We start from the raw sequence: 26043 nt of genomic DNA on the forward strand, positions 1-26043 counted from the left end.
GATGAGAAAGTGGGTCAATTTTGATAATAAACTTTGAAGTGGGTCAAATTTTGAGAATAAAATTGGGAATGGTTTGATTTTGAAAATTTCTTCCCCTCTAAAACTAGAGTTTTTCCCTATTATACTTCTAAATTCTTTCTTAAATTTTAAATTAAACCCCAAATATTCTTATTTCTAAATAACACCCCCAAATCTATTAATTTCTGGTATGGATGGAGTCCAAACAGTAAAAAAATAGAAATATGGAGATTTGCGGATATAATTTACACTTACGAAATAATTTAGGGTCCATTATGAGAAAAACCCTTACTTTTATATCTAAAAATTGAATATATTTATTTTTCCTTCCCCCCATTTGAACTATCAAGTTATATAACAGGCGAAGACATGAGTCCTAGCGTAAAAAGGCATGTTGTCTCTGATGTTGAACCCTTTGTCAAGGATTTTGCAAGCAAATGGAAGAGTGCCATAGAGTTGATGCACAAAGACATTATTACTTCTTTTAGCAATTTTTTGAGTGGAATGGATATTTTCAAGCCGGCATTGACACAGTTGCTTCTATATTATACTCGGCTCTCTGAGTCTGTAAAGGGTATTCCCGGTGGTTCTGCATTGAACAAGGATTTCGTTTCGATATCTTCTATATTATACGAGATTAAAAAGTATTCAAGGACATTTTAGATTTTTATTTTTTTCACCATTTGATCAAGATTCTGGGAAGAGAAATGCTACCGATGATCTTGAGATTAACAGATGAATAATGATGCAAAGATGGGGGGGGAATCTAAATAAGATGCAGAATAGATGGGAGCTCCCTTCCTAAGTTAACGAGTCAAAGAATTTTGAGTTAATTGTTGAAAGTAAATTTTTTGATGTATGATACAACTCAAGTTGAGTACTGATTTATCGGTGATGATCGATCCTTGTTAATGATGAAGCGTGCAAAAAATATGTCATTCATTTATTTTTATTTTTATTTTACTTTTTCGCTCCCTAAATATTTGAGATTAAAATTGTTTGTTGTTGTTTTTCCTCTACAATTTGTCCTGTATTCAAAACTGAATGTGTTGATAGAGTTCTTTCGTTTACTCTGAAACTTTGTTAATCTGAACGCAGAACTGCACATCAGATTTTTGAGGGTTTTTCTTTCAAGAATGTAAGAAAGATTATATCTTGCAACCTCTAGAATGAAGAAGACTCATCTTTCCATGTGGACACAGGCGATTGTCGAACCACATAAATGCTTAAGTCTTTGCAATCTCATTAGATTGTCTTCTCTCGTTTGTTCGAACTGATGCTGATTTTTCATCAATTGGTATCAATTGTTATCAGAGAGGTTGGTGTGTCAATATTGTGAGGATATTCACATGAAATTCTCTCTACTATAATTAGTAGATTTGAGAGGTTAATCTGCAAAATAAAGCATATTTGACGTGTCAACATAGGCTAAGAAAAAAATGACAAATTTTAAAAACCGACTCATTTACAAAAAGGACAAATTTTGAAAACCATCCTATTTGAGAAAATAATTACAAAAATCGACTCATTCACAAAATATTTGTGAAAACCGACCCAGTTTCAGTCGTCGGGCTGAAACTGGGTCGGTTTTGAAGAAAAATTCACGGCTGAAACTGGGTCGGTTTTGAAGAAAAATCTTCCGAAACTTCACGGGACTTCAAGTCCCGTGAAGTTTTTGTATATAACAAAACTTCACGGGACTTGACGTCTCGTGAAGTTTCAGAACATATTTTGTCAAAACCGACTCAGTTTCAGCCAGACGGCTGAAACTAGGTCAGTTTTGACAAATGTTTTTAGAATAGGTTGGAATTTGTGAATTTTTTTTAAATAGGATGGTTTTCAAAATTTGTCCTTACAAAAATATTCGCAAAAAAGGACCTATTCTAAAAAATATTCGTCAAAACCGACCTAGTTTCGGCCGTCGGGCTGAAACTGGGTCGGTTTTAGCAAAAAAACTCTAAAACTTCACGGGATTTTGAAGTCCCGTGAAGTTTATCATCCTATAATGACGCTAATTAGGGCGACAATTATTTCACGAGACTTCAAGTCCTGTGAAATTTTTTGAAGCAAAAAACTTCATGGGACTTGAAGTCTCGTGAAGTTTTGAGCTGTATTTCCAGTCTCTGAAAATTTAGCCTGCAACTTCACGGGACTTCAAGTCCCGTGAGAAGCTGCAGGTTTTAAAAAACATGCACAGCCTGCTGTGCATGTTTTTATATATACACAACGATTTTCCTAAATGTATTTCACAACAATATCCATGAAATTTTCTCCATGAATCAAACAATATATACTGAATTACAAAAATATTCTTAAATTTCAGCCATGAATCAAACAATACTCACGAAAATACACCTGTGAACAACAATCGATCACATATATACTGAATTACAACAATATTCTTAAAATTCAGCCATGAAGTTCATCAGCCAGCGGATCCTCTAACACGACATACTCATTGTTAGTTTAACATTCGTCAATATAATGGTTGTCCCCTTCATCGCGATCTATCAAACACATCATGCTATTAATTTGTAAGCCATCCTCTTCATCATCATCCTTGGATTTGACACTTACATTATCATCTTGATGAGTCGTGTTAGTATCGAAGGCATTTGAAGTGCCCATATGCGAAGGACCGTTCAAATATTGTGACTGTGTCCAGCCTTCATCTTATTGCGGAGATAAAAAGCCAACGGAGTCAACTTCAACGTCCTCCAACATACGGGAGTATATTCCGTCGTGATTTACTGATTTGCTCAAATTTCTCTGATGTTTTTCAACAAATAATTCAACCAAACACTTCTCGTCATGTAATACTCCAATGAGACTCATATCATAGTCACTTGAAATTTGAATGCCGCTTGTTCTGTTCCCCACAACAGGATAATTGTAAATAACATTAAGGTGATACTTGTGTGAGTTGGTTAATGTAAGTTTGTGTAAGTTATTAACCAATTCATCGAAAGTACACGATTTTGATATAAACAACGGCTTCGTCACACCTCCTTCATAAATGGGCATATTATTCGAGATAGTTAATCTTTCAATCATATGAACAAAGAATTATGATTTGATCGTTCATTGTTACCTCTGAACAGTAAAAAATTCAATATCAATATTACACGAAAAACTTAAAATAATGTTACTTACCATTAAATCTCTTATATCGATTTTAGAAACCCATAATTTTAACCAAATGTCAAACATTTGTAGTAACACTAACTTTTACATTTTTTTTGATAACTTCCCCTCCAAATACACAAAATTATTTAATTTTTCTTCACAAAATTCATAAATAATTCATAAATTATTTCCAAATCTAATTTTTCACCCGTAATCACCATGAAATAGTGAGAATATACAAAAAAAATTAGGAGAATTTTTTTTTAAGATTTTACCTTAAAATTGTCGATGCCCTAATTTCAAGTGAACTCCGGCGATGACGACGACAGTGATCTCCGATGGGGGCTAGCGGTAGGGCCAGCGGTACGGTGAGGGGTGGCGGGTTCAGGTTCAATGGGCTAGGGTTTGGGTTGCGTGGGGGGTCGCGTGTGGGTGTGGGTGTGGGCCTGAGTTCTCGACTGTGCCTTATATAGGCAAAGCCAAACTCCATGGGACTTGAAGCCCCGTGGAGTTACAGGCCGCATTATCCAGAGAGTAACTTCTCTGGAAAATGAGACTAAAGCTTCACGGGACTTTAAGTCATGAAGTCCCGTGAAGTTTCGTAGTTAAAATAAACTTCATGGGACTTGATGTCCTGTAAATTCATGTAGCTTAATTAAATGGCTACGCAGCTTAATTAAATGACTACTAAACTTCACGGGACTTCAAGACTTTAAGTCCCATAAAGTATCAGAGTTTTTTTTATCAAAACCAACCTAGGCTGAAACTAAGTCGGTTTTGACAAATAGTTTTTCAAAATTTGTCCCTAAGGGGGTGTTAGTCAATTGGGACATTTTCATGCAAAATGGGATAATTGTTAAAGTGGAATAATGTTTCGCTAGTGGGATATTTTAGTAGAATAACTAGGAACAATTTTGTGAAGCGGGATATTTTGATAAAATAACGTGGGATAAATTTTTATAATCATGAAGTATATATTTATGCATTTTGAAGATATAAATACTATTTATGTATTTTAAACTTACTATTATTGATTGATAGTTGCTTATAAGAATGTTCTTTACTATTAGATATTAAATAACTTTTGGTTAGACTATAAGATATTGACAATTATTATTATTATGATGGTCTAATGATGGTGATAACCATAATAGGAAATATGTAAAGAAAAAAAGAAAAATAAAAAATAACAAAATGGTCTAATGATGGTGATAACCATAATAGGAAATATGTAAAGAAAAAAAGAAAAATAAAAAATAACAAAATAAATATGAGTTCTAGTTTTTTACCACCTAGTTCCAAGTTAAAACTTGGAATAATTTGAGAGACTAGAACTCTCATTTGTGTATAGAAAAATAAAAAAAGTGGGATAATTTTGTACCATTATCCTAATTCTAGTTTTGTTAAAGTTCTACTTGACTAACACTGTAAAATTTTATTCTAGTTTTAGTTCTATGTGACTAACACCTTAAAATTTTGTTCTAGGTTTAGTTCTATGTGACTAACACCTTAAAATTTTATCCCACGGATTATCCCAGTTCTAATTTAAAGTTCTAGGTGACTAACCCCCTAACTACACTCTCTGAAGTCTGAACCACCTCCTGCGCTCGCTCGCTCACTCCCAAATTCCCTCTCACCAAACCCTAACCCCCACAATGCCTCCTCTGCCCGCCTCACTCCAGCGCGAATCATGCGCCGAAAGCCTCCCGCCACTCTCACCGCCGCGCCGCCGCCGCCGCCGCCTCCCCGCTCTCCTCCTCAACCCACGCCTTCTCCCCGACCCCGCCGCCTCGTCCGCTCCGGCGACCTCCCCGCCATCACTCCCTCCTGGAGCCCTCGACCGTCCCCTCACCTCAGGACGGAGCCCCACCTCTCTCCGTAGCCTCCTCCTACGCTCCTCCGGCATGCTCGACTCGGCCTCTCCGTCCTCTCTCTCATCCCCTCCCCCTCCTCCTCTCCCTCAACTCCCTCCTTCCTCCCTCACCCACACCCGCCTCCTCTACGCTCCGTCCCGAGCATCTTCCTCTCCTCCCTAAATCCCACCCCCCATCGTCCCCGATACATCTCCTTCTCTTTACTGATCAAGTCCCATTGCAAGTCCGGCAACTCCGCCCTCGCATCCAAACCCTCTAAAGAAATGCCAGTCCAAGGAGCATACACTGTCACAACCGTTACTACAACGACCATCCTCGACTCCCCTAACAAAGAGAAGAAGCGCAAGAGCGGAGAAGCTCTGGAAGGAGATGAAGGATAAGAAGTTGGTCCCTGATGCGGCTGCGTACAATGTTAGAATCATGGGCAAGGTTTTAGCGAAATCGAAACCCGAAACGGTTTTGAAGATTGTTCAGGAGATGGAGGAAAACGGGTTAAAACCCGACACGATTACTCATAATTACTTGATTGATTGTTATTGTAAGAATGGGAAATTCAAAGAAGCAAGGGAGGTTTATGAGGGGTTAGGGGGAAAAGGGTGTGAGGCGAATTATAGGACGTATAAGGTTTATATGATGGAGCTGTGTAAGAAGGGGGATTTGAATGGGGGGCTGGAGGTTTTCGGGGATGCTTTGAAGGAGAAGAAGGTTCCGGACCTTGGGGCGGTGAAGATTTTGGTGGAAAAGTTGGTGAAGGAAAAAAGGGTGAGGGCCGCGAAGAGGGTGGTTACGGGGTTGAGGAAGAAGTTTGAGAAGGATTTTGTTGGCGGGTGGTTGGAGTTGGAGAAGATTGTTGGGTTGGATAAGAATGATGGCGGTGAAGAGGATGAGAAGGTTGTGGAAGCTTGAGATTTGTCTTTCTAGAGGTACAAAGGTCTTGATTACCTTGTTTATTGATTACTCTATCCTTTTTATAATGAAGATTAATGTTTTTGGATGTAATTGTGTTTGTTGCATTTTTACGAGGATATGATGCAATATAGTAATGAATTTGGTTTTTTCATAAAGTGACTATCGTGTTGCTTGATGACTAGAAGTTTATGTTAACAATTTAGATCTTTTGTGTAATAAAGACAATTTTCAGATTTCAACCCATGTAGGAATCGAAAAAGAGTATCATGTTTTATCATGTGTTTAAATGTAACTATAGGGATTGAGATTCAGGATTTCTCTGACATGTTATAGCATATTTGGTAAATGGTCAAAGTGGCTTATAAGCCATGTTGAGATGTTTGGCAAGTAGCTTAGTTTGGCTTAGGGGGTGTTTGGTTGGATAATTTTATAGAACAGTTTTCTCAAAATATCTGATAATAGTAATTTTGTAATTAAATATTTTCTATAGATTTTTGTAAATTGTGTTTGGTTCAAAAAAGTTTATAGAAATGTTTTTTGTAAAGTACAAAAAAATACCAAAATTTATAGAAATCAATTTCCTCTCAAAATGGACGGAAATCACTTAGAAATCTGATACCACATTGATATTTTTCTATAAAGTTGATATTTTTCTATAAATTTAGGGGGTGTTTGGTTCAATTTTTACAAATTATAGGAAATCTTGCTATTTTCTATAAAGTTATGGGTCATTTTCTTGTTTTGAACCAAACAAGCAAAGTAAAAAAACAAAAAAAATTATACTTTTTGACTTCTCAAAACTTTTCCTATAATTTTTTAAGAAATACAAGGAAATCATATTTTGGGTGGAAAACATTTCCTATAATTAGTAGAAATTGAACCAAACACCCCCTTACAATCCACCCAAAAATAAGCTAGGGCGCCCTAGCTTATTTTCGGTGGATTATAAGCCACAAGGTTTGACCAAGTAAAAGACGTATATCCATCACTATTTCAATAAATTCCAAGCCATGCCCTTTTGGTGGATTATAAGCCATGTCCTGTTTCGTCATTTTGACAACATAGATGGATTATAATCCACCTATTTGCCGAACACTCTACTATTGGAAGTGGATTATAATACACTAAATTTACCAAAACACTATGGACTATAATCCACATGGATTATAATCCATTTGTGGATTAAAATCCTAGTGAACTATAGTTCAAAGTTGCCAAACATGGTAGTAGTATGCATTGTCAATTACAATTTGAAATTTAATTACATGTTCAAAGACCTGAATCAATGCTATACTCATTCATGTAAGTGAAGTTGCTTCGTTGTGTGGTATTCTAGATAAGTGAGGAACATAATTATGTCGATATTTGGTGATGTGTGAATTCTGATATTCATTGTTATGATCTCTTTAGCTCCTTTGAGACTTTGCTTGACATCACACAATTTAAAGGTATATCGGATAAAGAATGAGACCAAAATTGCTAAATGATATCTTTAATAAATGTATTTCTTGTTAAGTATCTAAATCTTGAACTTTCTATTGAGGTTCTGTGATTTTTGCATCCTTTTCTAAATCATGAGAGAAATGACATAGCATGGGTTGTTACGTTTCAAGATTTCACCCCCACTTGCTCATTCTATCTTTCGGCAAAGGACCGTGACATTTAACTAAACATGTAGTGTCCATATAGGGTTGAGTTATGCATATGAAACAACTATGTATTTGGTTTAATATTTGATGAGACAAGGTGGTGTTTAAGAGGTAGTAAAGATTTGGAAAGGTGTGTGTAGTAAAATTAATAAATGGAATTTAGCAAAGAAGACACGGAATTTACTAGTGAAGTTTAAATTCAAAGGTTTGGCAATTTATATGGGTAGTTAGAAGCATAGTAAGAGGTAATTACTACTTATATGTTTTTGTGTGAGATAGAATGGGCTGGTTGGGATTTTCACTACTCAGGTCAAGGAGGGTTTTGACAATACGTGTAACCTAACTAATGGGGATTTTTCGAGAGGATTGAAACCCGCTCATCAGGGAATCCTGGGATGCTATGTGGTTGTGCATATTGCTAGTAATGTGTAATTGTTTGTGTGGTTACTGATAGTAGCACTTGATTCCTTGGCATGTTTGATGTATGTTTAGCTTCAAACTTTTGCCACTCAAAAGTGTAACATCTCTGAGTCTATTCCAAATTGATGATAGCATGTTTGCCCCTTCCACTATACCGAAACTCTGAAGTTATGATGGGGGGTTAAGGGTTATCATTCTATATTCTAATGTGCCCTGCAAGTTGAGCTCCCTTTCATTGGCTGAAATCTGGACCTGCATAGCGATTTTTTTTTTTTTTTTGATAAATCCATTTAAGTTCTTTGCTGGTGGGATTCGAACCTGGAGCGCTTTCATTGCCATGTGAAGTGCTCTTCCACTGTGCTTAAGCTCTGAAGTTAAGACGAGGGTTGAATGTGATAGTTTTATGTTCTAAACTCATAAACAGGGAGCAACAACGAAAACCTATGTATGTCTATTTTTGTGCCAACTTCTCTATTTGTCTATTGTTGTGCCCATGTTTTGTAGTGTAGTTGTTTTTCTTCTTCACATTTTTTTGCTATTTTGGGGTAGACATTTCTCAGCCTTAGAAGTGTACATGCCAAATGACTATGGGCAGTGAATGGGGGATAGTTAATACCATCAAATTACCAACTGATTTGCTAATAGAAGAGTGAGAGTACCCTCCCTGTTTGCTGGCTAAATTTTAAGATTTGTGCTGAGCTTTTTGCATGGAACTGTACAGTTTTACTCAAGATTTTCTTTTCCCACTAATGAAGCCAGAGATATTTTTCTGTATTTAGAAACATACACGGCGTTGAAAACAAGATGCTATCATCTTATTTCATTTTTCTACTTCAACTTTTGATTGAATATTCCTTGAAAAATAATTACTCTTTTCATAAGATGTGTGTGTTCCTGCTCATGCAACCAACTCTGCTCATCCATACATAGCATTATTTTATTTTTATTTTTTTCAGACGTCCTATGTCATGATACATATTACCTTTTCCGGTGCCAGTATACATTTGTGGCGATGCATCATGCGTGTATCTAGAGACTATGCATACGCATGCCATGTGTATGTGGTGAGCTGATGGTCGCTTGCAAATGTTATTGGGCACGATCAAATTTCACAACTTATCTGCTAAGTTATAAAATCCTGATATTTCATTCTCATAGTTGACTGGTGCCAAGCCATGATCATAGCTTTGTTCTACCTGCAGGCGTAAGCTTTATCCTCTGTTAGGGTAAGAGGGGCCTGCATCTTCGGACTTGGAAGAGCAATAGCCAATAGGTCTCCGGTCTTGATCAGTTTTTATCTGTTTATCTTTTGATATATGGCTCTCTTAAGAGTCCTTTCCATTGTATGATTTTATTAAACACTTATCACATGTTACTCACAAGGGGAGAGACTCTAAAACTTGGACTGTTTTTCGTAGCATTGTTTTGGTTTTATGAGATTGTCAATCTGAATTAATGCCGATATCATCTTAAAAATCTCTTTTGTTGCACTGAAACTCTGAAGCTGTGATGAGCTCTGGATGGGATATGTATTCCATTGATTCACATTTTAAGAGGCCTTCCTAGAATTCACTGAGTTCATCCTCACATAGGATCACTCATTTTTCATTACTTATCATCATTAATTTTTCTTTGATTGAACGCAACGTTGAAGCATTTGAGGGTGTTATTAGATTGTATGAAGTTAATTCAAAAAATTAGTTTGGAGGAAGAAAGACAGCGGAGAAAGATGGAAATGAGTTTTTTTTTTTTAATAATGGGCACATTAAACATATTTTAATTAGGTAGATTAGTCATATTTAAATTAATTTTAAACTAATTTGTACTTCTGTAATTGTTTGATGTATAGTGTATGTTGTTATATTTTACTGTTGCTTGCTGTACAGATGTGATGTCTTTTTAAACCAAACGTTTTAACCGTTATTTTTGTCCCTAAGTTGTTATATTTTACTCCTACTTGCTATATGGATACAATGTATTTTTAAACTAAATGTTTAAACCTTTTTTTTTCTTTTCCTTTTTATACAACTGTTGTGGCATCATTTGCCGTAGACAAGCTTGTTGCCTATAAACCCAAACTCTATATTCATTATTTTTAAGACGAACTACTTACAAAAAGGGTTTTCAGTCTATAAACCTAAAGTCTTACCCTCTATTTATTTTTAAACTCATTCACTTACAGGTACCCTTAGGCACAAAATGCTCTACCTAATCAATTTTCAATCCACTACCTATTTCAACAATTTGGTATATGATTGTTATACCTTTATTGCTATCACTAGTAAAAGACAACAAGCTCCAACGAGTAGTGGGAACCGTTGGGGCAAATTTTATCAACCCCTACGGTTGAAACCGTTGGGACTTGTATTTTCACATTGGAGGAAATTTCCTCCTTTTTACCAAAATGACAAAATAAAAAGGAGAAAAAACACAAAATGTCAGTTGACCTGTGGGAACCCTTTTTGCTTGGGGGCTGTTTGTTTGCCTAAAAAAAGAGGGAAATCAAAGAAAATGAAACCTATTTCTAAGAAAAATAGGTTTTGGAATTGTTTGGTTGGCTAAAAAAAGAAGGAAATCAAAAAAATGGAGATGAGATGAGATGAGTTGTCACATTATTATAAGATGATGTGAGTGATTTTTTAAGAAAACTTGTTTTGATGTTGTTTGGTTTGCGGAAAAAATAAGAAAATGTATTATAAGAAACCTATTTCTTGTATTAGGTTGTTTTCTTTTGTTTGGTTATTTCTTAAAAATAAGAAAATAGATGAGATGAGATGAGTTGTCATTATATTATTGGATGATGTGACCCACACTTAAGGAAATTGTTTTCCTAGCTTTTTGGGAGGAAAACAAAGAAATAAAATGTTAATGAGATGAGATGAGTTGTCACAATCTTATTGGATGATGTGAGTGATTTTTAAATATGAGATAAGGTGAGTTGAGTGATGTTGTAGATGAAAATAATATTTTATTAGATATGGTGGATGTGATTGATGAGTTGTTGGATGAAAATAATATTTTATTAGATATAGTGGATGGGTTGTTGGATAAAAATAATATTTTATTAGATGTTGTGGGTGAGTTTTAGGGATGGAAATGTGTGAAATTGTACTTTTTTAGATTTCTTAGTTTTCATTTCTATTTTTTTGGTTTTTAGGAAATAACCAAACAGACCCTTAGTTAATTCCTCCCTCTCATCAAAAACCCCCAAAATCAGAACCCTACTCTTCAGCACCTCTCAGAGACTGCCGCCGTTGCCGCTCTCTCCCCTCAAAACCCTAGCCTTCGCCGCCATGAACCCTAGCAACACGCTTCGTTCCCTCTCGTCAAAACCCGGCTCCCCTCTTTTCTGCCGCTTGAAGATCGTCATCGTTGCTGTGTTTCCTGCTTCTCTTTTCTGCCGCTCAGAGTAAGTCCTCTTCTTCTCTTGTAGTAGGTTAACTCATTGTCGTGCATCACAACTCCCCCTTTGGCTTTGGATTAATTTCCATAACCTAGAGTTTTCTCTCTTGTACAAGTTCAATGAAGATTAGGGGTTAGGCTGAGAGCTGTCAACTGCTAGAGTTTAGAGCCAAGACGGAGTTGATTGAGTGGTTGACAGCTAGCAAGCCACCAGCCTCATTCAAGCAAATAGTGGGATTTTAATTGATCAAACTTCTCTATAAGCTTGTGTGTATTCGTAATAACACCAAAAAATTTGATGCTCACATGAATTTTTCATTCCTTGGCCTCTTAAAATTTGATTTTAAGACTTTCTTATGACCCATTGATGACTTACTTTCTTGAATGCATGAATGAGGCTAACCTTCATAAACAACAAATTCACCATAGAAGCCTAGTGAAAATTTCCTACCGGACTAAATTTCAACTAACTCTATTATGTAATATGATGTCAATTGTCATATAGACTCACAGAATTAAAATGTTAAGGTAAAAGTAATGAAAACAAAACTTGAGAGATTCATGTCAAAACTTTAAGACGCATTAGCTTTAACAAAATGCTAGTTCTAGCAAAGAGACACGAAAACTCTTGATAGCAAACTAGAAACATGTGTTGGACTTGATCGTGATTAAATCATAGAGATTAAACGTCAATAAGAGCGGAAGCTATACCTGAATCCATTGCTTTGATCTGAATTAGGTTTTTAATGATTTTCTAATCTTAGGGTTTCTCCTTTAGTATCTCTTTAGATGTGGATAAGAGAATAGAGTTTTTGTTAACCCTAGATTAGGGAACTTTAAGCCGCATTAGCTTTAACAAAATGCTAGTTCTAGCAAAGAGACACGGAAACTCTTGTTGGCCTTCTTGTTTTGATGATGATTTACAAACAATTTACTACTAATGTTGTTTGTCTAGTGTTTGTGCATTCCTATGTATTGTAGACAAACAACGTTGTTGGAGGATGGATGGATTGCGCCATAACGATCATATCCAATGGAGGTTGGAGGAATTGTGGAGTGAAGCATCGTACAATTCAAGTTAAAGATCAAGTTCAAGCTTCATCCGCAAGTGTACCAAGATAGAGCTTCGTTGAAGATCAAGATTGCTTGGGTAATTTAGTTTAGGAGTTTATATTATGTGTGTTGGTACTTTAAGCTCAATATCATACATACACACACACACACACACATTTATTGGTTTCCATGTATATATATAGTTATATATATACATATATATTTTGGTTTGATAGTTTTCAAGTTTTACTATGAAACAATTAAATACAATTGGAAAACATATTTTTGTTTCATACTTAATACATTTATATGATTTCATCAATATCAATTTTATTTAGTTCCATGAAATCATGTTTTAGTGTATTATATGTGTATTTTGATAAAATACTATATTCATTATTTATAGACTTCATAACAATAGTTTACATCTTCTATTAAGTCTATAAAATCATTTTGTATTGTTTCAAAACATGGTTTAGCTAAAATGTTAAAACTCATGTGTTTATATTTTCGTGTTTTGGACCTCCTTGCAAAATGATGATATTTTACATTTGGGAAGTCCTTTCTGAAAACCAGTCGCTGTAGCATGTTTATTATCATGTCTACAATCATTCCCTAAAGTTTTACATTTTCTGAAATTTATTTGATATTTGTCGACCGGATCGGTCGACCGACGCCTGTCCAGTACAGTTCCAACGGCTCTTTTTATGACCGTTGCCTTTGGGCTGTTTTGTCTTTTGCTCAGGTTTTTAGCTGAGTTCTTGGGAGGTTATATATACCCTCATTGCACTCTTTTCTCATAAACAAGAGAATGGTTTAAAAGGTTTTAACAAGGGTTTAAACTTGTTTAGTGTTTGTTTAAGTTTGTTTTAAGAAGCTTTTAAGCATTTGAGTGTTTCGGTTTTGTGATTCAATTCTACAAGAGCTTGAGGAGATCATCTATTGGTGTTTGGGCATCCAACTATTCTCCCTCTTTACATTCATAGTATAATTTAGGGTTGTGGGTTTGTGACATTGAGAGTGAGCTTAATTGAGTTCTCACCTTGTTTTGAGAACAATCATTTGTCATATTTGTGCTTATTGTGAGAATCACTTTGTAATACACTTGTACACCGAGTGAGGAGTGTGTGGTGAGAGTCGGGGATCGTCCCAAGAGGAGTGGCGTCGGTTGACGTGCCTAGGGAGAGGTTGTAACCGAGCACTTGAGGGAGACACGGCTAGGTCCAACACTTAGTGGGTGTAGAGTGTGATTGCAAGAGTGTGAGTTGTAGAGTTTTCGGTTAGCTAGAAAACCGAGTGTGTAGAAAAAGTTCCGGCTTCCAAACCGGATTGTGTTAGTGGATTTCTCCCCTGGAGTGGGGAGCGGAGACGTAGGACGGAAGGTCCGAACTCCGTGATCATATTGCTTGTTTGAGTGTGCTTTGGCGTTCATTCATATTTATGTTCATATCTTATATCGCCATTGTCATTAGCTCATTATCTATATCATCCACTATCTTGTTTAGATTGTTTACCCATTGTGTTGTTTATATATCCTTGCATATATACTTTGCTATATATCTCTTTGCTAGGATATATCATATTATATATTGCTTATTCTTGCTTATAACTCTTGTATATCTATCTTGCAAGAATACATCTTGTTAATTAGTTTTATTTGGCATTTAATCGGGTTAGATTAGCATAAGACCCTAATCCCCCCCCCCCCCCTCTAGGGTCTAACAACTCTTAATAGCAAACTAGAAACATGTGTTGGACTTGATCATGATTAAATCATAGAGATTAAACGTCAATAAGAGCGGAAGCTATACCTGAATCTATTGCTTTGATCTGAATTAGGTTTTTGATGATTTTCTAATCTTAGGATTTCTCCTTTAGTATCTTTAGATGAGGATAAGAGAATAGAGTTTTTGTTAACCTTAGATTAGGGACCATAACCCCATATATATAGGTGTTGTACATTTATAATTTGGCCCATCATCAAATTATAGTTACAACCTGGTGTCTACACATTTAACCCATGACATATTTAAATGCTCATTAACCCAAATTGATTGATCACTTTATGCGGGTTATCCTTAAGGATAGCAATACACACTGATATAACATATGTGCCCACAAATAGATTTAATTAGATTTAAATCCAACAATCTCCCACTTGGTAGATTTAATTAGATTTAAATCCAACAATCTCCCACTTGGGCACCATATGTTTCCTTAAAGTGTGTATAACCTTATGAGCACCATATGTTTCCTTAAAGTGTGTATAACCTTATGAGCTCAAAAATTGCTATCATAAATAAGGGTATTTCCAAACAATCTCGTCCATTGACTATATAAATATAGGATCAAAGTGCTCTTCGTCACATTTATCGTGACTCGACCCATCAATGGTCACATATACCAATACAACCAAACGACATAGATCAATCATGGATGTACAGCATAAAAATTACATGTAATGTGATCAGTACATGTCTATTTTTAACTGGTCCTACCTTAAACTTTAGTGAGGTCATCCTCAAACATAATGTACTAGAGTGTATGAACTGAAAACTTTATTTTAATCAGACAATACAACCTAATATAAAATAGTATAATCACAAACTCCCACTAAATCATGATATCCTCAAATATTACTACACCCATATGAGCAGTGTGCTCATGAAAGACCTTAGGTGGCAATCCTTTAGTAAGAGGATCAGCTATCATGGAGTTTGTCCTAATGTGCTCTATGGATATCTATCCACTCTATACTCTTTCTTTCACAACTAGGAACTTAATTTCAATATATTTTGACTTACTTGAGCTCCTGTTGTTATTAGAATACATTACTGCAGATTTATTATCATAATATAACCTTAGTGGTCTTTCCACATTTTTCAGAATGTGTAGTCCAATGACAAAATTTCACAATCATATTCCCTGATTGGATGCCTCATAGCAAGCTACAAAATCTGCTGCCATAGTAAAGGAAGCTACAAGTGTCTGTTTGACACTTTTTCATGATATAGCTCCTCCTGCTAACATATAAATGTAGCATGATGTAGACTTTCTGCTATCTTGGCATCCAGCAAAATCAGAATCAGAATACTCAATGACCTCTAACTGTTCTAATTTTCTGTATGTGAGCATATAATCTTTTGTTTTCTGAAGATACCACATAACCCTTTTGACTGTTATCCAATGATCCATACCAGGGTTGCTTAAGTATATGCCTAACATCCCAATAATGTACGCAATATCTGGACGCGTACACACCTGAGCATACATTAGACTTCCTACAACCGAAGCATAAGGAATGTTTTGCATTTCCTGAATTTTAAGGTTACCTTTAGGGCACTGATTGAGACTGAACTTGTCTCCTTTAGCAACAAGGGTGTCTCCTGGTCTGCAGTCTTACATGCCAAACATTTTAAGTACTTTATCGATATAGCTCTTTTGTGATAATCCAAGTATACCTCGAGAACGATCTCGATGTATTTTAAGTACTTTATCGATATAGCTCTTTTGTGATAATCCAAGTATACCTCGAGAACGATCTCGATGTATCTGGATTCCTAATATACTCTTTTGTGATAATCCAAGTATACCTCGAGAACGATCTCGATGTATCTGGATTCCTAATATAAAAGAGATGTCCCCAAAATCTTTCATCTCAAAATTCTTTAATAGAAATCTCTTGGTTTCGCGCAACATGTCTATATCATTAGTGGCAAGCAATATGTCATTAGCATACAGAACCAAAAAATATACTTACTCTCACTGAACTTAGGATATATACAGTCATCAACAATGTCCATCTCAAAACCGAACGAGATAATTATTTGTTGAAACTTGTAAAACCATTGACGAGGAGCTTGCTTGAGTTCATAGATGTATTTTCTTAATTTGCAAACCATATTCTTCGGGTCTCCTGACATAAAGTTTTCTGGTTGTACCATATAAATCATCTCATCAATGTCGCCATTGAGAAATCCAGTCTTAACATCCATCTGATGTAATTCAAGATCAAAATGAGCAACAAGCGCCATGATTATTCTAAAAGAGTCTTTCGATGAAACCCGAGAGAAAGTCTATGTATAATCAATGCCTTCTCCTTTAGCTACAAGACGTGCCTTATACCTCTTCACATTATCGTTTTCATCCCGCTTGGTTTTAAAAATCTATTTACAACCAATTGGTTTTGTACCTTCTAGCAATGGGACAAGTTCCCAAACCTTATTGTCTTGCATAGACTTGTACTCTTCATTCATGGCATCAATCAACTGTTGATCATCTTCCAACATTCCATTATTATCCTTATGTTCTTGGAGAAATACAATATAATCAACCGGAATAGCATTTCTCCTTTCTCTCGTGGATCTCCTTAATAGCACTGATTCTTGAGGTTGTTGAGTTTGTTCTTCTAGAACAGAGAGTTGTTCAACATTATCATTTTAAGGTTCCAGATTTACTTCTTGAGCAACAACAGGTATAGGAACCTGAATATTACCAAAAGTAACTGTATGGACTGGATCTGAAGTTAATTCCTCCTCAAAAGTAATATCTCTAACCTTATTTCTCCCTTAAACTCAACATCCTAAAAGAATGTTGTTGTTCCTATCTCAAAAATATTCTTGAGTGTGGGATCATAAAATTTATAGCTCCTAGAGCTTTCAGAATACCCAATAAAGTAGCCGCTAACTGTTTTGGAGTCCAATTTCTTTTCATTTGGCCTATAAGGCCTTACCTCAGCTTGACATCCCCAAATATGTAAGTGTTTTAAACTGGGCTTTCGACCAGTCCAAAGCTCATAGGGTGTTTTAGCAACTGCTTTACTTGGTACTCTGTTTAGAATGTAAACTGATGTCTTTAGTGCTTCTCCCCAGAGTGACTCTAATAAAGAAGAATGAGCAATCATACTTCTTACCATATTCTTAAGAGTCATGTTTCGTCTTTCAGCTACACCATTCATGCTAGGTGAACCCGGTATGGTATACTGTGGGATGATATCGCATTCCTCTAGGTATCTAACAAATGGTCCTGAACGTTGTTCACCTGAACCATCATATCTGCCGTAGTACTCACCACCACGATCAGATCTAACGGTTTTAATTCTTTTGTTGAGTTGATTCTCAACTTTAGCTTTATAGGCTTTGAACATGTCCAGAGACTCAGATTTCTCATGAATGAGATATAGGTACCCATAACGTGAGTAATCGTCTATGAATGATATAAAATATTATTGACCATTCCAAGACATCATAGGGAATGTCCCATAAATATCTGTATGTATCAATTCTAAGACGTCTGGAGATCTTTTGGCACCTAATCTCTTAACTTTGGTCTGTTTTTCCTTGATACATTCAACACATACGTCGAAGTCTAAAAAATCAAGAGAATCTAAAATGCCATTAGACAAAAGACGCTCAACTCTACCTTTTGAGATATGACCTAAGCGCTTATGCCATAATGTCGCCAAATTTTTCTTATTTAATTTACGCTTAGTACCACATGATTCCACACGCAATGATTCATTATAAGAAGCAATTGTATCAAGCAAATATAGGTTGTCATAAGCACTCAAGTAACCGGTTCCCACAACATTTGAATTTAAAGATAAACTGAATTGGCTGTTTCCGAATGAACAATAATAACCTGATTTGTCCAATATAGAAACAGAAACCAAATTTTGTCTAAAAGACGGTGTTATGGTGTTCGCTTACCCAAGATACAGTATTCACAAAATGATACGATGAGAGTCTTAGTCAACTCCTAAGAGTTTTAGGTATTTCGACTCCTAAGTCGAATATCAAGCCATTGGCTCTTTATTAAGGTAAGCCCAATGCACCACATATGGTCGAATCCTCCAGTACAACTCGACCATCATGGCCAAATTACAAGACCTTAGTACCTTACCAAAGTATAAACCCAAGGCATAATTACAAAGGTCTCGGCCCCACCGACCTATCAAGCCGACACCCTCCTGTCAACACAAGAGGCGATACTAGCCGATACGAGAGATTCTGACATACCAGACGAGTCAACATCTTTATATCGACCTAAAAGGCAGCTATTAAGCTGAGATAATATGACATCTCACTCAGTCAGACAGGCCGACACTTCTAAATCAACACGAAAGACGGTGTTGGTCGACCCTTTTATCAAGAACGACCCTATTTATGGCACTCGGTCATTCACTGAGCATTTCTCAGAAATAACTTAAGGGACATTCCATGTTGTCGGCTAACTGGAGGACTCAACCCTGGTCTCAAGCCTCTCCTCCCGAGCAAATGTCGACATCTCAGTCCACCTCAAACAAGTCTTATCCAGATATTGGCCTGACAAAGTCTTCATGACTTGTCAGCTCAATCACTTCCCGGAAAATACGGAGATACATTCTCCCATAATAAAGTGACTTCCCCTCCAATCACCAGTCGATACCTGTAAAGCAAGGGACGACTCAGCATGCTCGCGTGCCTTCTGCCATGCTCACAAGTCACTTCTCGGATATCGCGGAGACGCCATCTCCCATGCTGAAATGACTTCCCTTCTAGTCACCAGCCTGCACTTGTAAAGAGAGGGATGACTCATCTTCCAGCTCACGCTTTGTCACCGCCATTCTGCATGTCCGAAATAACCAATCTACCACGGACATCCACACAATATATGGATATTGCTCACCATCAAGAGGAGCCCCCCATGAAATCAAGGCAAGAAAACAAATTACAATCTAACTCTTCAACACCATCCAATCTGAGAGATGATAATCTCTAATGCACATAGCATAAGAACGCATAGTTCTAAACTCCACTCAAACTCATGTTTATCAACTGGCTTGATCGTCGGAGGAACTACGGGGAACCGGTCCCCGCCCTCTCATGAGTTATTTTTGTCTGTGCATCGCGGACATCAGACTCTCATTCAAGAACTAGGCGTAAAGCTGGAAAAGGGAGCGGGCCCTCCATCATCCTTCACCACCCCCACAACAATCATCTTCTGGATTAATTGGTTGTTTGATATCGAGCATCAACAGTTTGGCGCCCACCGTGGGGCATTTCTTCTTTTTCAGGAAGACATGCCAAGTTCTAAACAAGGTATGAATTTAATCACCCTGAAGAACAACACCAAAATTGCACCATTCAAGCTAAATAAAGTCAGGAGTTGCATCATTCAAGCTAAGGAGGATTAGCCTATGGCTATGAGGAGCCAATATAGGTGTAGCCCTCAAAGGCCCCTATAGCTTTCCGGGGAGCGTCTACCGGACGGATCATCCATGAAATGATGGGACCGCTACCGGAACCCCGAAAGCCCTCATGGAGAAGACATACCACTATGGAGATTATCTGGCTTGGACATGCAACACAGGCTTCTTATTGTCGCCACAGACGAACTCCAGACGAATTTCATCTTCTGGACAACCAAGAAACCTAGAGTTGGATCACAAAGCATAACCATATCTTCTCCAATGGTTATGAGCAGATCCAATATCACTAAAGCTCTCACTGACAATAGCTCATATGAGTATAGGAGCAGTGATTAAGTCTGTGGTAGGCACCTTGGACCAGATGGACTTTCATTCGGAGAACTCCCAGGATATCAGGGATGAGATTGCGGGAAAAGCTTAGGGCCTGTCAGCTGATTGTTCTCAGGAAGAATGATCTTGGCCCTTCAACCAATGCCTTCACCACTAAAGTTGCCTAAGCTCTGGTGGTCGAAGCATGCGACTCGCATGATCCCCATAAGAGAGAATTCTCCATCCACAGCATGGTCCAATCCCCCAGTACTCCCAAAGCTCCTTCAAGAAAGCCACCATGGTTTGTCATTTTCAGGGAGTACAATACCGGCTGGTGAATTCCCTCCCTAAGAGAGGTTCCACCACAAAAGGTACTATGTAGCTTTTGGTCATGCCCTCAACCCTCACATGGAAAATGTCATTCGACATAATTCATGGCGTATGGACAGTTTCTTTTACCAAAAGCCGACGTGCCAACCATCCGCCTTCAAAGCCTTACTAGAGATTTCCAGACTCAGAAGGAACCTCGGCTGATGAGATGGCAAATAGAGTTTTGACTCATCCTCGTCATACCAACAAGTTGTCTACTATGAAAGCAAGCAAAATCCAACTAAAAGAGGTTCTGTACTGGCGGCCCCTCTCTTTACAAAATTACCCCTGAAGCAGAACCAGAGCAAGATCACAAGTGGTTCAACCCCCTTCTGAGCATCAGATGCCTGCAAAGGATATTTTTTTCATGACAATTTAAAATACAGAACTGATAAAATGTCATTCAATAAGAATTTGCTCTGATCTCGCAAGGATCAAGGCTTCACAATGGCTAAAGACCTAGGCATCATACAAGACCTAGGCACCCCAATCAAGCTCTTGGCTCTTTATCAAGGTAAGCCCAAGGCCCAACATATGGTCAGATCCTCATAGTGCGACTCGACCATCATGTCGAATATCAAGACATTAGCTCTTTATCAAGATAAGCCCAAGGCATAACGACTCCTAAGTCGAATATCAAGCCATTGGCTCTTTATCAAGATAAGACCAAGAAACAATAACTTCTCAGTCGAATATTAAACCCTTAGCTCTTTATCAAGATAAGCCTAAGGTACAACGACTTTTCAGTTGAATATCAAGCTCTTGGCTCTTTATCAAGATAATCCTAAGGCACAACGACTCCTCAGTCGAATATCAAGCTCTTGGTTCTTTATCAAGGTAAGCCCAAGGCACAACTTATGATCGATTCCTCCGACTCTTATCTATCATCATGGACAAGCCTTTGGTACCTTATCAGGAATAATTCCAAGGTACAACCCTTCGGCCGACTCCCACAATCATCTCTCGGCCTTAAGGGAAAGAAAGGCCTAGTCAACTCTCAAGAGTTCTAGGTATTTCGACTCCTAAGTCGAATAACAAGCCATTGGCTCTTTATCAAGATAAGCCCAAGGCACAACGACTCCTTAGTTGAATATCAAGACCTTGGTTCTTTATCAAGCTAAGCCCAAGGCACAACGACTCCTCAGTCGAATATCAAGCCCTTGGTTCTTTATTAAGATAAGCCCAAGGCACAACTTATGGTCGATTCCTTCAGCTCTCATCGATTATCATGGACAAGCCATTGGTACTTTATCAGGAATAAATCCAAAGAACAACCCTTCGGTCGACTCCCACAGTCATCTCTCGGTCTTAGAGGAAAGAAAGACCTAGTCAACTCTCAAGAGTTCTAGGCATTTCGACTCCTAAGTCGAATATCAAGACCTTGGCTCTTTATCAAGATAAGCCCAAGGCATAACAACTCCTCAGTTGAATATCAATCCATTGGCTCTTTATCAAGATAAGCCCAAGGCATAACGACTTCTCAGTTGAATATCAATCCCTTGGTTCTTTATCAAGGTAAGCCCAAGGCACAACTTATGGTCGATTCCTCCGACTCTCATCGATCATCATGGACAAGCCCTTGGTACCTTATCAGGAAATAAATTTAAGGCACAACACTTCGACCGACTCCAACAGTCATCTCCCGGCCTTAGGGGAAAGAAAGACCTAGTCAACTCTCAAGAGTTCTAGGCATTTCGACTCGTAAGTTGAATATCAAGACCTTGGCTCTTTATCAAGATAAGCCCAATGCACAACGACTTCTTAGTCGAATATCAAGTCATTGGTTCTTTATCAAGATAAGCCCAAGGCACAACGATTCCTCAGTTGAATATCAAGCCTTTGGTTCTTTATCAAGGTAAGCCCAAGGCACAACTTATGGTCGATTCCTCCGACTCTCATCGATCATCATGGACAAGCCCTTGGTATCTTATCAGGAATAAATCTAAGGCACAACCCTTCAGTCGACTCCCACAGTCATTTCTTGGTCTTAGGGGAAAGAAAGACCTAGTCAACTCTCAAGAGTTCTAGGCATTTTGACTCGTAAGCCGAATATCAAGACCTTGGCTCTTTATCAAGATAAGCACAAGGCATAACGACTCCTTAGTCGAATATCAAGTCCTTGACTCTTTATCAAGATAAGCCCAAGGTATAACGATTTCTTAGTCGGATATCAAGCCCTTGGCTCTTTATCAAGATAAGCCCAAGGCATAATGACTCCTCAGTCGATTATCAAGCCATTGGCTCTTTATCAAGATAAGCCCAAGGCACAACGACTCCGCAGTCGAATATTAAGTTCTTGGCTCTTTATCAAGATAAGCCCAAGGCACAATAACTTCTCAGTTGAATATCAAGACCTTGGCTCTTTATCAAGATAAACCCAAGGCACAACGACTCCTCAGTCGAACATCAAGACCTTAGCTCTATTAAGATAAGCCCAAGACACAACGACTCCTCAGTCAAACATCAAGCCCTTGGCTCTTTATCAAGGCAAGCCCAAGGCACAACCCTATGGTCGACTCCCACAGTCACTACTCGATCATATAGGGATTATGAAGGCCCAGCCACCCAACCTCAGAGTTGTCATTCTGCCAAAAAGGTATTCATAAACGTAAGGTACGAATATTAAGTGTATGGCTAAAAACTTAAGCAGACATTGTCAAGTTTTGGTCAGCTAAACGCTCAGCCAGAATACGATATTAAGTGAACTAGTTGTCATAAGTCCCAGTACGGGTCGACACATTACAACTAACTTACTTCAGCCAATATCTCAAATGAGAACGAAGCTACAAAGCTAAAAGAATGCAAACAATGAAGGAAAGCTCAAGAATGAAGACAAAAGTTAATTTTTATTCAATAAGAGTAAACTTCATTACAAACTCTTTTACAACAAGAGAAAAGAAAAAATTGAAAGATACAGATCTTCAAAGCCCTCGACTAGATTCGGGAGTTGGACTTGGCGGAATCCTGGTGGCAGCAAGGGTAGAAGATTCCCCAGGGGCCCCAACAACAGGCTCGACTTCATCGTCATTCGCTAACAAATCCAACCTGCCTCCAATTTTCTCAACATCCTTCAGCAAGTCGAGACAACAAGAAACGCAGGAAGGATAGAAGCGATCTGGAGTCGGATGAGAGTCACGAGGCACCAATGAGGCGAAGTAATCAACTCCATCTTTACAAGCTAAGGCTACTTCAGCCTTCCCTATAGGGTCGTGACGTCAGTCGTTAACCACCTTTTTTCTATGCTTCTCTGAGTCCAGACGAGCAAGTTGATCCTTCAGTTTGTCAACAAGGACTATGGATCCCTGAAGCTTTGATTGTAGCTCTTTAAAGCCCCCTCCCCCTCATCTTTTCAAGAGACAAGCGACTTGTTCGAGCCTCTGCCTTAGCCGTCATCCTACGACGCTTCTCGGACTCGCCCTCTGCCTGTAGGTGAACCATCTCCCTTTGAAGGTCCTCGATGGTCCCCATCTGCTTAGAGAACTGGATCTGAAAGCTCTTAAGGAGCTCTTCCTTCTCATCCAAACTCCGGCGCCAAACACCTTCTTTATGAGTCAATTCGGCCTTCAAGATAGCGGCTCTCTTTTCTGCCTCTTCCTTGGCCGACTTCTCCTTAGCCAGCTCTGCTTGGCCTTCCTGGGAACGCTCAAGTCGATTGAACAGGGCGTGTCCCAACGAAGTCCCCCGAGCTAGACAAGCTTGAAGAGCTTGGAGTATGCCAACACTTGACATATCCTCCAAAATACTCTCGTCAGCACCATTCTCCATCTGTTCTCACAGAGTTCCAGCTCTTCCCTCGACGACATCGTTCACCCCAATCGGCTCATTGCCAGGGTGATGAGACGCCTCAGGATTAGTACTGGGGCCGACAGCATCCTCATCAACCCCTGGGGCCGCAGTCTCCCTGCCAGCAGAAGACTCGTCTATCAGCCCTATATTTTTCAAACGGTTAAGTTGAGTTATCAGCGGACCCGTCCCAACTGGTCTAATTAGGCACCGCCTCTTAACCCTTACCCTTCCCCTTAATTCAGAGGCAATGTTAGTTGCTTGAGGCATCAAGACAGCCACCTCCTCTGTACTAAAAGACCCCCTCGGCTTCTTATGGGGTTTAACAGTAGAGCTTGTCCCCTCGTTCCCAGTGTTCCTCTTGCGATTTTTCGCTAACAGAGGAACATGGCTCGTTCTTGCCTCGAAGCCAGTGGAAGATAAAATCATGGACATGCTCGCCGTCCGGGAAAACACATCAACAAATAGAGCATCGCTCTCTCGGGGCTCGATGTAAGAATGGATCTTTTCCAGATCCATCATCTCCGAGTCACTAAGGGTAACTGGCCTCAAAACGTCTTCATTCACCTCCGACCAGTCCGAGCAAACGAAGATGTTGTCGCCATCATAGACCCACACGAATCACTTACTCCAGTCCTCATCCAACTCCAAAGAGTTGGAAAAAAGATGGGACTCCCCACGATAGTGGAAAGAGTAATGTGGGTCCTTCTTAACTGACTCCATGCTGATCAAATGCTCAAGCACCCTCAAGCTTGGTTGGACTCCAACACGATGGCAGATGATGATGAAAGCCACCAGAATTCCTACTGTGTTCGAATAGAACTAGGAAGGGGAAACCCCTAGAGAAGTGTGCACCTCCTTGATAAAAGGATGCAAGGGCAGCCGTAAGCCATACTCCCAATGGGCTAAGTATAGCGGCACTCGACCCTCGCCATGGTAATACACTGGCTCGCTCATCTCCGGCACCGCCAAAGTGAGAGTCCGAGGGATATTGTATCGGTCATACAACCCCACCAGATCATCCATATGCCTTAGAGAGGATAAGGAAAAGAGCAGTAAGGTTCCCCTCACTACGGTCAGAGTTCAAAGCTTGGGAAGCCATGGAAGTTTTTTTCCTAAAAAACTTGGAGGAATATCGAAATTTTTTCCAGAAGCAAAAGTTCGTAAAAGAACTATCTCATCATCGAAAAGCTATTTATAAGCTTTCAAGAAAGGATACAAAGGGATTTTTAAAAGATACGGTAGTTTTCGAAACAATCAGGCCAGATTCACATTGGAATATGAAGCGGTTCACTCAAAACACGAAGCGCCACTCTCATTTAATGCCCCACGTCCCAATACTTAAAAAGTAGAAGATCCTCCCTTCTATCCATGATGCTTCATCTCCTAAAAAGACGATTCAGATCTTTCGATGGCGTCAGCCATGAATAGCGGAGTTAGCAATGGATGCCCAATAATGACAAGCCGCGTCTCTAAGACAGAGACTTTTTAGTTTCTCGCCTTCAGTAGACCTGTATTGATCAAGAGCATACCTTATTTCCCTCGGAGTCGACTAAAAGCCAACTCCAAGTGAAAGGGACCAACTGTTATGGTGTTTGCTCACCTAAGATACAGTATTCACAAAATGATACGATGAGAGTCCTAGTCAACTCCTAAGAGTTCTAGGCATTTTGACTCCTCAGCCGAATATCAAGCCATTGACTCTTTATTAAGGTAAGCCCAAGGTACCACATATGGTCGAATCCTCTAGTACAACTCGACCATCATGGCTAGATTACAAGACCTTGGTACCTTACCAAAGTATAAACCTAAGGCACAATTATAGAGGTCTCAGCCCCACCGACTCATTAACCCGACACACTGGTGTCGACATAAGAGGCGATACTAGCCGATATGAGAGATCTTGACATACCAGACAAGTCGACATCTTTATATCGACCCA

At 38.6% G+C, this 26043-nt stretch overlaps 1 protein-coding gene across 3 annotated transcripts; it reads left to right on the top strand.

Annotated features, from left to right (window-relative positions):
- LOC109834323 (pentatricopeptide repeat-containing protein At4g36680, mitochondrial-like) lies at positions 5153-9474 on the top strand. Of its 3 annotated transcripts, none has more exons than XM_020402322.1 (2): positions 5153-5941; positions 9199-9474. In XM_020402322.1, exon 1 carries the CDS (start codon positions 5388-5390, stop codon positions 5922-5924), a length of 537 nt encoding a protein of 178 aa, XP_020257911.1. In that variant the 5' UTR covers positions 5153-5387; the 3' UTR covers positions 5925-5941; positions 9199-9474. The 3 variants fall into 3 exon arrangements, with proteins under 3 accessions (XP_020257911.1, XP_020257913.1, XP_020257912.1); XM_020402324.1 differs by lacking the exon at positions 9199-9474 and adding an exon at positions 9155-9198; XM_020402323.1 differs by lacking the exon at positions 9199-9474 and adding an exon at positions 8994-9138.

Source organism: Asparagus officinalis, chromosome 3 (assembly GCF_001876935.1).
Source record: "Asparagus officinalis chromosome 3, Aspof.V1, whole genome shotgun sequence".
Taxonomy (NCBI): domain Eukaryota; kingdom Viridiplantae; phylum Streptophyta; class Magnoliopsida; order Asparagales; family Asparagaceae; genus Asparagus; species Asparagus officinalis.